The sequence below is a fragment of the Conger conger genome, chromosome 13, assembly GCF_963514075.1.
Source record: "Conger conger chromosome 13, fConCon1.1, whole genome shotgun sequence".
NCBI classification, from domain to species: Eukaryota; Metazoa; Chordata; class Actinopteri; order Anguilliformes; family Congridae; genus Conger; species Conger conger.
The window spans coordinates 140,001-154,655 of NC_083772.1; the positions used below are offsets into that span (position 1 = coordinate 140,001).

The window sequence follows — 14,655 nt, forward strand, 5'->3', positions numbered from 1 at the left end:
CTGGGACACGCAAGGTCGGTGTAGCCACAATAAGATCCGCACAGCCGTTGGGTCCTTGAGCAAGGCCCTTAACCCTGCATTGCTCCAAGGGAGGATTGTCTCCTGCTTAGTCTAATCAACTGTACGTCGCTCTGGATAAGAGCGTCTGCCAAATGCCAATAATGTAATATAAACACACGCAGCATTGCGCACACACACACAGTATAACACACACACAGAGCATAACACACACAGTATAGCACACACAGAGTATAACACACACATACACACACACTCTCACAGACACTACCTGTTGTATCCCAGCTTCACCCTTCACATCCAACACTGTGTATGTCAGTGTTACAACTGACACTTTGCCCTAGAATACTGGTGTGCTTTGTGTGTATGTCAGTGTTACAATTGACACTTTGCCCCAGAAAACTGGTGTGGTTTGTGTGTATGTCAGTGTTACTATTGTGACTGGCCAATGGGGCGCAGACAGGGACTCACTGGCCTGGTTGGTGGTCACGGTGACGGAGGCGGCCTGCTCGGCGCTGGCGCTGTGATTGGACACTCCGTTGAGGGCCCAGATGTGGAAGCGGTAGGTGGTGTGGGCCTGCAGGTCAGTGACGGACACACGCCGGCCCCGCAGACCCTGCTGCTGCGGCAGGAAACGCACAGCTGCCCCACAGGGCTGGCACAGAGCGGGCCCCGCCCCCGCCCCCGGCCCCGGCCCCGGCCCCGCCCCCGGCCCCGGCCCCGCCCCCGCCCCCGGCCCCGGCCCCGGCCCCGCCCCACAGCGCTGGCACGCCACGCTGTAGCTCAGGTCCTGCCTCCCTCCTGAGGACAGCGGCTCCGCCCACTCCAGGTGCACAGACGTCTCGTTCACATTGGAGATCAGGTGCTGGGGGGCGGAGGGGGGGCCTGGGGGGGCAAAACCAGGGAGCTTAGCTAGCCACACTTAGAGCACATAGAGGAGCAGTTCTGTGTGTGTGTGAGTGCGTGTGTGAGTGTGTGAGTGTGTGAGTGTGTGAGTGTGAGAGTGTGAGAGTGTGAGAGTGTGAGAGTGTGAGAGTGTGAGAGTGTGAGAGAGTGAGTGTGAGTGTGAGTGTGAGTGTGAGTGTGAGTGTGAGTGTGAGTGTGAGTGTGAGTGTGAGTGTGAGTGTGTGTGTGTGTGTGTGAGAGAGAGTGGGTGAGTGAGTGTGTGTGTGAGTGTGTGAGTGAGTGTATGAGTGTGTGTGTTTGTGTGTGTGAGAGCTCAGCGTGTCTCTTACCGTGTGTGAGAGTTTGGTGTGTGTGTTTGTGTGTGTGAGTGAGTCTGAGTGTGCGTGAGTGTGTGTGTGGGTGAGTGTGAGTGTGTGTGCATGCGTGCATGTGTGGGTGAGTGTGTGTGAGTGGGTGAGTGTGAGTGTGCGTGTGTGCGTGTGTGTGTGTGTGAGTGTATGTGTGCATGTGTGTGTGTGTGTGTGTGTGTGTGAGAGAGAGTGGGTGAGTGAGTGTGTGTGAGTGTGTGTATGAGTGTGTGAGTGTGAGTGAGTGAGTGTGTGTGAGTGTGAGTGCGTGAGTGTGTGTGTGTGTGTGTGTGTGAGTTTGTGTGTGTGTGTGTGAGTTTGTGTGTGTGAGTGTGTGAGTGTGAGTGTGTGTGAGTTTGTGTGTGTGAGAGTTTGTGTGTGTGTGTGTGTGTGTGTGTGTGTGTGTGTGAGTTTGTGTGTGTGTGCGTGTGAGTTTGTGTGTGTGTGTATGTGTGTGTGTGTGAGTGTGTGTGTGTGTGAGTGTGTGTGAGTGTGTGAGTGTGTGAGTGTGTGTGTGTGTGTGAGTGTGTGTGTGTGTGTGTGTGTGTGTGTGTGAGTTTGTGTGTGTGTGTGCGTGTGAGTGTGTGTGAGTGTGTGAGAGTTTGTGTGTGTGAGAGTTTGTGTGTGTGAGAGTTTGTGTGTGTGTGAGTGTGTGTGTGTGTGTGTGTGAGTGTGAGTGTGTGAGTGTGTGAGTGTGTGAGTGTGTGAGTGAGTGTGAGTGTGAGAGTGTGAGTTTGTGAGAGTGTGAGAGTGTGAGTTTGTGAGTGTGAGAGTGTGAGTGTGTGTGAGTGTGTGTGTGAGTGTGTGAGAGTGTGAGTGTGTGAGTGTGAGAGTGTGAGAGTGTGAGAGTGTGTGAGTGTGTGAGTGTGAGAGTGTGAGAGTGTGAGTGTGTGAGTGTGAGAGTGTGTGAGTGTGAGAGTGTGTGAGTGTGTGAGTGTGAGAGTGTGAGAGTGTGAGAGTGTGTGAGTGTGTGAGTGTGAGTGTGTGAGTGTGTGAGTGTGTGAGTGTGAGTTTGTGAGTGTGAGAGTGTGAGTGTGAGTGTGTGAGTGTGTGAGTGTGAGTGTGTGAGTGTGTGAGTGTGAGAGTGAGAGTGTGAGTTTGTGAGTGTGAGAGTGTGAGTGTGTGAGAGTGTGAGTGTGAGTTTGTGAGTGTGTGTGTGAGTGTGTGAGTGTGAGAGTGTGAGTGTGAGAGTGTGTGAGTGTGAGAGTGTGAGAGTGTGAGAGTGTGAGAGTGTGAGAGTGTGAGAGTGTGAGAGTGTGTGAGTGTGAGAGTGTGTGAGTGTGAGAGTGTGTGAGTGTGAGAGTGTGAGAGTGTGAGAGTGTGAGAGTGTGAGAGTGTGTGAGTGTGTGAGTGTGTGAGTGTGTGAGTGTGAGTGTGAGTGTGAGAGTGTGTGAGTGTGAGAGTGTGAGTGTGTGTGAGAGTGTGAGAGTGTGAGAGTGTGAGAGTGTGTGAGTGTGTGAGTGTGTGAGTGTGTGAGTGTGTGAGTGTGAGTGTGAGTGTGAGAGTGTGTGAGTGTGAGAGTGTGAGAGTGTGAGTGTGTGAGTGTGAGAGTGTGTGAGTGTGAGAGTGTGTGAGTGTGAGAGTGTGAGAGTGTGAGAGTGTGTGAGTGTGTGAGTGTGTGAGTGTGTGAGTGTGAGTGTGAGTGTGAGTGTGAGTGTGAGAGTGAGAGTGAGAGTGTGAGTGTGTGAGAGTGTGAGTGTGAGTGTGAGTGTGAGTGTGAGTGAGTGTGAGTGTGAGAGTGAGAGTGTGAGTGTGTGAGAGTGTGAGTGTGAGTGTGAGTGTGAGTGTGAGTGTGAGTGTGAGTGTGAGTGTGTGAGTGTGTGAGTGTGAGTGTGTGAGCACTCTTACGGCTGCAGGGTGCGGATGCTGGCTCGCTCTCTGAGCGGTAGAACTCCTTCTCGCAGGTGCAGGAGGAGGACCCCTCGTGGAGAGAGGAGCTGTGCAGGGGGCACTGAGAGCAGCTCCCATCTGTGGCCTGGGCTCGGTAAAACCCCATCTTACAGGCTGCAAACACACACACACACACAGCTTACAGGCTGCAAACACACACACACACACACACACACACACAGCTTACAGGCTGCAAACACACACACACACACACACACACACACACACACACAGCTTACAGGCTGCAAACACACACACACACACACACAGCTTACAGGCTGCAAACACACACACACACACACACACACAGCTTACAGGCTGCAAACACACACACACACAGCTTACAGGCTGCAAACACACACACACACACAGCTTACAGGCTGCAAATACACACACACATATATATATATATACACACACACACACACACACACACACACACACAGCTTATAGGCTGCAAACTCACATCTTTGTCTAGTGTTTGCTACATTGCTAACATTGTGTATTAAAATATATATTTAAATCAAGAGTTTCAGTTGAAATGTAAGTTATTGTATCTTTAAAATCTACACCCACAGATGCCCTACACATATCCATTACACCCACAGATCACCTACACCCACAAATCCAGAGTACATCAGGATTGATATTAGGGATGTGACAAATCATCAGTTTTTGTCACCGGTTACCATCCCATTTTTTAAACGGTTAACGGTTAACCGATACTGCTTATGACCGCTAGGGGTCGTATCTTTTTTATTTTTTATTTTATTTATACTGAATTACAGAAAACTTCATTTTGGGCCATCTCAAGAGTTAAATGTCAACATTGTAAGTCCGATAATGATAAGTCAGCCTAAGTGCCAAATTAAATATTTACATTTACATTGACATTGTGCAGTGTAACCTCACAGTTGCATCGGTTGAATGATCATTCTTCATGTTTTCATCTCTCGTCTCTATGGCTTCTGCATGATAGACTTGATTGTCATGTAATCCGTAAATATGCTGCTGTGAACAACTTTGTTACAGACCGGGTTGTGCACTAAAAATTCCGTGGTCACGCATTATTTGGCTGATAGAATATAGAATATAACCCAGGTGACGGGTCTAATTCCTGCCAATACAGGTCTCTGTAAAATTTGATATATTTTTATGTAACGGTAAACTTGTAAACAGGTTATATTCCAATGCATTTTATATGGCGTGGGACATTCATGGTGATGAGATTAACGTGTCCATTTTTCGTTGAATTTTCGCTTTCAGTATCCGATGGATAAATAGCCTAATGATAATGTATTGCTTTATTTATTGTTATGTAGATACCGCATCGTGGAAAGCGAAGTTCAGTTTGCCATTAGTCTGAATTCGCGTGTCAACGAATAAACACGGATGAAGAAACGTCATTGAATAAACCATAAATTAACTAACATCTACAGAATTAAAACACAAAAAACCATAGTACTGTAGCATTCAATTCCATGCGGCGTTTGCATTCTTAACCCTCTGAAATGGCCGCCGATTGCTTGTGGAGAGCGTTTTGTAATATTTAGTGTAACATTTGTGTTTCAGTGATGTATTGCTTTGTTTATTTTTATGTAGATACAGCATAGTGGAAAGCTACGTTCAGTTTGCCGTAGTTTGAATTTGCGTGTCAACGAATAAACACGGATCTTCTGTGAACCTTAAGAAACGACATAGCCTTACAATAAGCCATAAGTCGACCAACAGCTACAGAAATTATTTGATAACTAATACTGTAGCATTCAATTCCCTGTGGCTTTGCATTTTAAACCCCGCCCTGAAATGGCCAGATTGCTTGCTCAAACTACTGAAGCTTGTCGGTTAACAGTTTAGAATAGTATAGAACCGCAATAATACGCCTAGTGATGAAGCTTACCATTTCACCTTCAGAAAAAAATTACGGTTTTCGGTTTTCAATTTTTTGCAACTGGTAACAAATCAATTTCGGTTAACCGGTTAACCGTTTAACCGTTCACACCCCTAATTGATATCAGAACAACCCAGCTGCTTTTAGGTAGATTGTGATTCTAAATTGGCTAAATGGCTGGTTGTCATCCTGTATTGTTTAGTTATTACATTTCCAACTCAATCCAGACATCACACAGCAAGACAAACTACACACACACACAATCTAGTCATCACACAGCAACCCAAGCTACACACAGTTGGGCAGGGGCCCCCATCTATTCCCCTCACTGAAAAGGTTGTGTAGCTTCCCTCTGCAGCCTCTGTCGCTCTGAATGTGAAGCTCAGCTGTCTGAGAATCTTGGCCCTAAACACAGTTAATGGCCGTACGCACACACACAGTACAGAGTCTCATTACAGGAAAAAACACTCATCACTTCTCTCTTGCACAGAACCTAAGCCCATCCCTCTCTTTTTAGCGACCTCCTTCGTCATTCTTCCATCCCTTCAGAGAGCTGGCTCAGGCGTGACAGGTAGGTAGAATACCTGAGCTGGGCACCAGGTCAGCTGGTTGGCACACTGCCAGTTATTATTAAAAAGTGTCACCCCCATTACCATGACAGCATTACTTACTAACCATGACAGCCTTACTTGTTAACCATGACAGCCTTACTTGTTAACCATGATAGCATTACTTACTAACCATGACAGCCTTACTTGTTAACCATGACAGCATTACTTATTGACCACGACAGCATCATTTATTAACCCATGAATTCTAAAATGTGGTTATTAATTATAATCCAGCTGAAAGGGACATGACCTCCTGGGGGCGACATGGCTCAGGCAGTAAGAGCAGTCGTCTCATTGGCTCAGGCAGTAAGAGCAGTCGTCTGGCAGTCGGAGGGTTGCCGGTTCGATCCCCCGCCCGGGCTGTGTCAAAGTGTCTCTGAGCAAGACACCTAACCCCCAAATGCTCCTGGCGAACTGGTCGGCGCCTTGCATGGCAGTCAATCGCTGTCGGTGTGTGAGTGTGTGTAGGAATGGGTGAATGAGAAGCATCTATTGTACAGCGCTTTGGATAAAGGCGCTATATAAATGCCAACCATTTACCTCCTGACCCCTGACCCCGCTGTGTGTCTGCTGGGAGGGGTGATTTATCCTGCCCCCCCCCCTGGGCCCCCGCAAAGCTTATCCAAGAGCTCTACCCCACACCCAAGAACTCTACCACACACCCAAGAACTCTACCACACACCCCCCACACCCAAGAGCTCTACCCCACACCCCCACACCCCCACACCCAAGAACTCTACCCCACACCCCCACACCCAAGAGCTCAACCCCACACCCAAGAGCTCTACCACACACCCCCACACCCAAGAGCTCTACCACACACCCCAGAGCTCTACCCCACACCCCCACACCCAAGAGCTCTACCACACACCCCCACACCCCAGAGCTTGACCACACACACCCAAGAGCTCAACCCCACACCCAAGAGCTCTACCCCACACCCCCACACCCAAGAGCTCTACCACACACCCCCACACCCAAGAGCTCTACCCCACACCCCCACACCCAAGAGCTCTACCACACACCCCCACACCCAAGAGCTCTACCCCACACCCCCACACCCAAGAGCTCTACCCCACACCCCCACACCCAAGAGCACTACCACACACCCCCACACCCAAGAGCTCTATCCCACACCCCCACACCCAAGAGCTCTGCCCCACACCCTCACACCTAAGAGCTCAACCCCACTCCCTCACACCGAAGAGCTCTACCACACACCCCCACACCCCAGAGCTCTACCACATACCGAAGAGCTCTACCCCACACCCCAGAGCTCTACCACACACCCCCACACCCCAGAGCTCTACCTCACACCACCACACCCAAGAGCTCAACCCCACACCCAAGAGCTCTACCACACACACCCACACCCCAGAGCTCTACCACACACCCCCACACCCAAGAGCTCAACCCCACACCCAAGAGCTCTACCACACACCCCCACACCCCAGAGCTCTACCACACACACCCACACCCAAGAGCAAGAGGTATGTGTTTGGTAACATTAGGGTTTGGTAGAGTGTGTGGTAGGTGTATGTTTGGTAACATTGGGTTTGGGAGGGATGTGACACACTCGCATCCTGGTCCCACGTTGCCCTTGTTGGCGATTATGTTTCAAGCTCTGCATGTTTTGATAAATTCTAAACCTGGCAACCCTAGCTATGACTCATCAGCAGTGGGGGTGCAGATTGTTCCAGTAACGCCACTAACTCACTAACTTATTGAAAGACCCTCTTTTCTCTTTCAGCTCATTCTGTGGCTCTGTTTCCCAGCATGCACTCTGCCCTCTGCAGATTAGCCCTGCACAGCTCCTGCCCCCATTCACAATCTCAAACCTCCTTTCTGCCCATCTGCTGTCTCCGCGCCCCGAAAACAGCACACTGTCCAGCACAGACCCCGAGGGGAAAAGGGAGAGAGAGGGAGAGGAAGGGAGGGAGGGAGAGAGAGAGAGAGGAGTGAGTGAAAGAGATGGTGAGTGGGGGTGGGGTATAGATTGGGGAGTTTTTGACATGCTAATTTGCTCAGTGACAGCTTTAATCAGCCTCACTTCTCAGCGCTGCTTCAAAGAGACCCCGCTTTAGAAAGGAGGGGTATCCCCAAAGACACCCAAACGCTTACAGACTGGGGCTCGTTCACACACCCCAAAATACCCCCATTCTCGACAACAGCATTTACACCAGGGGTGTCCAATCTTATCCGAAAAGGGCCAGTGGGGGTGCCGGTTTGTGCTTTCGACCAGCAGTAGCATACCTGACCTAATTCATGATAAAGATGTTGATTGATTATTGAAGATCATGATTAGTTGATTAGTTTAAATGGTTGGTAAATGGTTGGCATTTATATAGCGCCTTTATCCAAAGCTCTGTACAATTGATGCTTCTCATTCACCCATTCATACACACACTCACACACCGACGGCGATTGGCTGCCATGCAAGGCACCGACCAGCTCGTCAGGAGCATTTGGGGGTTAGGTGTCTTGCTCAGGGACACTTTGACACAGCCCAGGCGGGGGATCGAACCGGCAACCCTCCGACTGCCAGACGACTGCTCTTACTGCCTGAGCCATGTCGCCCACATGTTTAATCAGGCATTGCAGAGCTGGGCTATGAGCGCTGATTGGACAGCCCTGATATGATCTATGCTGTCTTCATACAGCAGGGCACAGGAGACTCCAGCACTGGGTCCAGGTGAAAGGTGATTGGCTGCAGCCTAGGGCCCAGATGAAGCCAATTTGCTGATTGGCTGCAGCCGTGGGGTTTGAGTCAGATTAGGGGCTCTGGGGCCAAGACAGAAAATAACCCCTTTGTCAGCGAGACATCAGCTAGTCCCCTGCTCATTTACATTCAAAGACTCCATGACACGGCCTCACAGATACCCAGCTACCTCGCCCGGAATAGGGAAACTGGGGCCCCCTTCTGGAGCCAGACCCGGGAGGGGAGCTCGTCGGCGAGCGTCTGGTGGCCAGGCCTTATCCCATGGGGCCCGGCCGGGCACAGCCGGAACTGGTAACGTGGGGTCACCGCCCTGTGGGCTCACCGCCTGCAGGGGTCGGCATTGGAGTCGGGTGCTTTGCCCAACGGGTAGTGGACGAAGGCGGGGATCCAGTGGGGGTCCCCGCTTGGACCCTCTGCCTACCACTCTGGTTAAAGCTGCACTCCCTGCCCTCTCCCCACTGCTCACCCAGATTATAAACTCATCCCTGGTTTCTGGCTCTGTTCCTCCCTCACTAAAATTGGCTGCCATTACACCAATACCCAAAAAATCTGGTGTAGATTATAACAATCTAAACAATTTCCGTCCCATTTCCAACCTCCCATTTGTGTGAAAAGTACTTGAACGTGTTGTGACAGCCCAACTTCAAACTCACCTGGATTCAAATAACCTCCTTGAACCCTTCCAATCTGGCTTCCGACCTAAACATAGTACAGAGACTGCCCTTGTCAAGATCACAAACAACCTCCTCCGTGACTCTGGACTTCTCACCATCCTCATCCTCCTCGACCTCAGCGCTGCTTTTGGCACCATCTCCCACCCACTCCTTCTGGAGCGCCTAGCAACCCTGGGGGTCACCGGTACTGTGCTAGCCTGGCTAACATCCTACCTGACGGGGAGACAACAGTTTGTCAAGCTGAAACACCATAGGTCCAGGTCAGCTGCAGTTACCCATGGAGTCCCTCAGGGGTCAGTGCTTGGTCCATTATTGTTCATCATTTACCTCCTCCCCCTTGGTCGTATCATGCGTTACCATCACATCAACTTCCACTGTTATGCAGACGATACGCAACTCTATATCTCAACCAGGCCCTCTGTCCCCTTGCCCCCCCCCCCCCCCCCCCGTCCCTCCTCAGCTGTCTTCATGACATTAAAACCTGGATGACTACAAACCTCCTTCAACTCAACGGCAATAAAAGTGAAATCATGCTCATTGGTTGAAAATCCACATTGTCCAAACACCCAGCTTCCTGACAACCATTGATGGTTTCCATGTCCCCCTGTCAACACAAGTCAAAAGCCTTGGCATCATCCTGGACAATTCTTTATCCTTTGGTCCCCACATAAAAAAACATCTCAAGGACTGCTTTTTTTCCACCTACGCAATATCTCTCGACTCCGCCCCTCACTCTCCCACACCAGTGCTGAAATCCATGCCTTTGTCACCTCCCGGCTGGATTATTGCAACAGCATCCTCTCAGGACTCCCCACCAAACTCACCAACAAACTTCAAATTATACAAAATTCTGCTGCCCGTATCCTCACCCACACAAAATGTCATGACCACATCACACCCATCCTCACTCAGCTACACTGGTTACCAGTTCAACAGCGCATTAATTTCAAGATCCTCCTACTCACATACAAGGCTTTGAACACCCTTGCACCCCCCTATCTCTCTGACCTTCTTCACGACTACACCCCAACTCGCACTCTCCGCTCCTCCTCAGCTGGCCTCCTGTCTATCCCCACCACCCGACTCTCTACTATGGGTGCTCGAGCATTCAGCTCTACAGCACCCAGGGTCTGGAACTCTCCACCCATACACATCTGCCATACAGAGTCACTGTCATCTTTCAAAAAACTTAAAACTCATCTGTTTACTCTTACTCCTGACTGTTTCCTTCCCTTACATGTTTGTGTCTATCTTTGTCTGCTGTCTGTTTGTTTGATATGAATTGTATGTTCATTGTAAATTATTTTGTATCATGTTTTTACCATGTTTAGTTTGTATTTTGTCCAATGTAAGGTGACCTTGAGTGTCTAGAAAGGCGCCACTTCAAATAAAATGTATAATTATTATTATTATCCGGGCGTGCTGATCCTCGGCGCCACAGAATGGCCTGCCTGATCTTAACCCGAGCGGTGTCTTGTTATTGCACTTCTGTGCTGGTCATGGATTGTCCATAACGAACACCATGTTTGAGCATCGGGTAGCTCATAAGTGTACTCGGTACCAGAGCACCTTAGGCCAAAGATGAGGAGAGTGTCCGGTTTGGTGACCTCAGAATTGCCTCTCTGCTTTTTGCGGACGACGTGGTTCTGCTGGCTTCATTGGACCGTGACCTTCAGCACGCACTGGAGCGGTTTGCAGGCGAGTGTGAAGCGGCCGTGATGAGAGTCAGCACCTCCAAGACCGAGGCCATGGTTCTCTGCCAGAAAACGGTGGATTGTTCCCTCCGGGTTGGGAACGGGTCATTGCCCCAAGTGAAGGAGTTCAAGTATCTAGGGGTCTTGTTCACTGTTAGAACCCTAACCCTGCCCCTAACATGCTAAACTTCCTGTTAAAACCCTAACCCTTTCCCTAACATGCTAACCTTCCTGTTAGAACCCTAACCCTGTCCCTAACATGCTAACCTTCCTGTTCAAACCCTAACCCTTTCCCTAACATGCTAACCTTCCTGTTAGAACCCTAACCCGGTCCCTAACATGCTAACCCCTGTCCCTAGTGGTTAAGGTACATGACTGGTACCCACAAGGTTGGTGGTTCGATCCCTGGTGTAGCCGCAATAAGATCCACACAGCCGTTGGGCCCTTGAGCAAGGCCTGTAACCCAGGGGAGGATTGTCTCCTGCTTAGTCTGTAAGTCGTTTTGGATAAAAGTGTCAGCCAAATGACATGGAATGTCACAGTAATAATAATAATAATTTGTTATTTAGCCAACACTTTCATCCAAAGAGACTTACAGTTGATTAGACCACGAAGGGGACACACCCCCCTAGAGCAATATGGCAGGGCTTTGCTCAAGGCCCCAACAGGTATCTTATTGTGGCTACACTGGGGCTTGAACCACCAACCTTCCAGGTCCCAGTACCTTAGCCCCAAGGCTACAGGCTGCCCCAGTCATGTACCTTAGCCACTAGGCTACAGGCTGCCCCAGTCATGTACCTTAGCCACTAGGCTACAGGCTGTCCCAGTCATGTACCTTAGCCACTAGGCTACAGGCTGCCCCAGTCATGTACCTTAGCCACTAGGCTACAGACTGCCCCAGTCATGTACCTTAGCCACTAGGCTACAGGCTGTCCCAGTCATGTAGCTTAGCCGCGAGGCTACAGGCTCTTTTTTAAACCCCACGCTGCACTGAGACAGACTTTATCTGAGACAGACGGAGCAGCAGGACCAAGCTGTATAAGCCTGCTGATTGGCTGAGTCATGCTGTGCATGGGGGGATATGAGGGCCAGCTGGAACTTTCACTGTGATGGACTCTGATTGGTCATCATCCTCCAGAGACAGATTCTGATTGGTCATCATCCTCCAGAGATGTCACTGCAGGGTGCTAGTCTTTCCTCATATGTGTAATGGGACAAAGCTGCCCCCAGTATAACTCTCACACACACACAAACCCACACACACACTCACACACACTCAAGTAACACATGAAGGAACAGGGATGAGGATCATTCATGGGGAGGTGTGTGGTGGGGGGGTGTGGTCACTGGGCAGGGGGCGGGGCCAGGTTTGCATAGAGGGACACATAATATGCAAATGAGAAATCTGCTCGCTGCCAAAGGGCCAAACTTTTTTGTCTTTTCCCCTTTTTCTCTGTCACGATTTTCCCGGACAGCTGACGACCTCCCTGCAGCACATAACCAGGGCCACAGTGAGCGTGACAGGAATCAACACACCCGTCTACCCTACACCAAACAGTCTGAATATTCATTACCAGGCAATCAGGTCCGTGAATATTCATAACCGGCCAATGGCTGCTCATTGTCTCACACGGCAGGGGGGGAGGGGCCGGCACACACCTGCTCACAATGACAGACAAACACACACAGCGCTCTACAAATACCAATCCCCCAATCAGCCGGTCCGACCGGGAAGGGGAGGGGCTCGGGAGGCAGAGCAGTGTTACACAAACTAATGCTCTCTATCCCCATATCTCTATCCCCATCTCTCCCCCTCTCTATCCCCATCTCTCCCCCTCTCTATCCCCATCTCTCTCCCTCTCTATCCCCATCTCTCCCCCTCTCTATCCCCATCTCTCTCCCTCTCTATCCCCGTCTCTCTCCCTCTCTATCCCTCTCTATCCCCATCTCTCTCCCTCTCTATCCCTCTCTATCCCCACCTCTCTCCCTCTCTATCTCTATCTCCATCTCTCTCTCTCCCTCCCTCCCTCCCTTCCTCTCCCCATCTCTCTCCCTCTATCCCCATCTCTTTCCCTCTCTATCCCCACCTCTCTCCCTCTCTATCCCCATCTTTTTCCCTCTCTCTCTCCCTCTTTCTCCCTGTCTCTCTCCCTCTCTATCCCCATCTCTCTCCCTCTCTCTCCCTTTTTCTCCCTGTCTCTCTCCCTCTCTATCCCCATCTCTCTCCCTCTCTCCCTTTTTCTCCCTGTCTCTCTCCCTCTCCCTCGCTCACACCCCAGGACACGGATATTACACAAACTAACGCTAATCCCCCCCTCTCTATCCCCATCTCTCTCCCTGTCTCTCCCTCTCTCTCTCCCTCTTTCTCCCTGTCTCTCTCTCTCTCTATCCCCATCTCTCTCCCTCTATCTCCCTTTTTCTCCCTGTCTCTCTCCCTCCCCCTCTCTCACACCCCAGGACACGGATATTACACAAACTAACGCTAATCCCCCTCTCCCTCCCTCCCTCCCTCTCACTCTCTCCCTCCCTCTCTCACACCCCAGGACACAGATATTACACAAACTAATGCTAATCCCCCGTCTCTCTCCCCCTCCCTCTCTCCCTCCCTCCCTCCCTCTCTCTCTCCCTCCCTCCCTCCCTCCCTCTCTCTCTCCCTCCCTCCCTCCCTCCCTCTCTCCCTCTCTCCCTCTCTCTCCCTCCCTCCCTCCCTCCCTCCCTCCCTCCCTCTCTCTCTCCCTCCCTCCCTCTCTCTCTCCCTCCCTCCCTCCCTCCCTCTCTCCCTCCCTCCCTCCCTCCCTCTCCCTCTCCCTCTCCCTCCCTCTCTCTCACACCCCAGGACACGGATATTACGACAAACTAACGCAAATCCTCTCTCATATCGCCTCATGTGACGCCTCACCCAGGATCTTAAAGTGCAGGGCAAAAAGCTGGACAGCCCCCAATTTCATCAAGGTGAAGCTTAAATTAAAATCAAGTTTATAGGTTTTTAAAAAATCCAAAATGGTGGCTAAGGACATAGATCTGGCAGTGCAGGGCTGTATCTGCAGCCGACACACGCCAGCTGATTTGAACTCCCAGACCACAGTTGATTTCCAGAGTATAAATATTAATAACTCCAAGATTACAGTTGATTTCCACAGGAGGAATGCCAATGCTGTACATGGAGGGAGGGGGACAGCAAGTCCAAATCTCCCACACCAGGCTGACACCCTTCTGCACCCAAAAAGCCCCCACAGGGGTATTCTGCTGCCCCACCCCCACAGACAGATGTGCATGGCAGTACAGGTGTCTCAGTAAAGCGGAAGGGAAAGCCAGTTTTTGACAGGTTAGCCCGTATTGTGTAAAGTGTCTAGACGACACGCATTGTGTTTTCAAGACCAGATACAACAGGGGTATCTTGATGAACGGACAGGTAGCCAACAAAAAGTGCTTTGCAAATAGGCATTATTATTATTGGTAATATTATTATCATTATTATTATCAAATAAACAAAAGCTTATTTTAATCACACGTTGCCACAGGAGGCCACTGTCAGTGCCTAACGATAGTTCAGAACTTTAGTGTTGTTCAAATCACACACACACACACACACACACACACACACACACACACACACACACACACACACACAGACACACACATACACTCCCCCTTTCTCTACCCGTCTCGCTCCCCCTCTATTCCCCTCTCTCCCCATATATACCCCCCCTATCCCCTCTCTCTATCCCCCTCTCTCCTCCCTATCCTCCCTCTCTCCTCCCAACCCCCCCTCTCCATCCCCCTCTCTCCTCCCAACCCCCCCTCTCTATCTCCCCCTCTATCCTCTCTATCCCCCTCTCTATCTCCCCCTCGCTCTTCCTCTCTCACAGCCTCCAGAGAGAGACACCTGCAAACAGGCAGCTAGA

General features: G+C 50.5%; 1 protein-coding gene across 5 annotated transcripts in view; it reads right to left on the reverse strand.

Moving 5' to 3' along the window:
* The window catches only part of epha4l (eph receptor A4, like), a 43,800-nt gene that overhangs the window by 14,436 nt on the left and 14,709 nt on the right, over nt 1–14,655 (reverse strand). For all 5 annotated transcript variants that reach the window (XM_061216617.1, XM_061216620.1, XM_061216618.1 and 2 more), the window contains exons 8-9: nt 3,120–3,275; nt 490–903 (exon numbers count right to left, since the gene is read on the reverse strand). In XM_061216617.1, the coding sequence (XP_061072601.1) occupies nt 490–903; nt 3,120–3,275 (570 nt within the window). The remainder of the gene's footprint in view (nt 1–489; nt 904–3,119; nt 3,276–14,655) is intronic.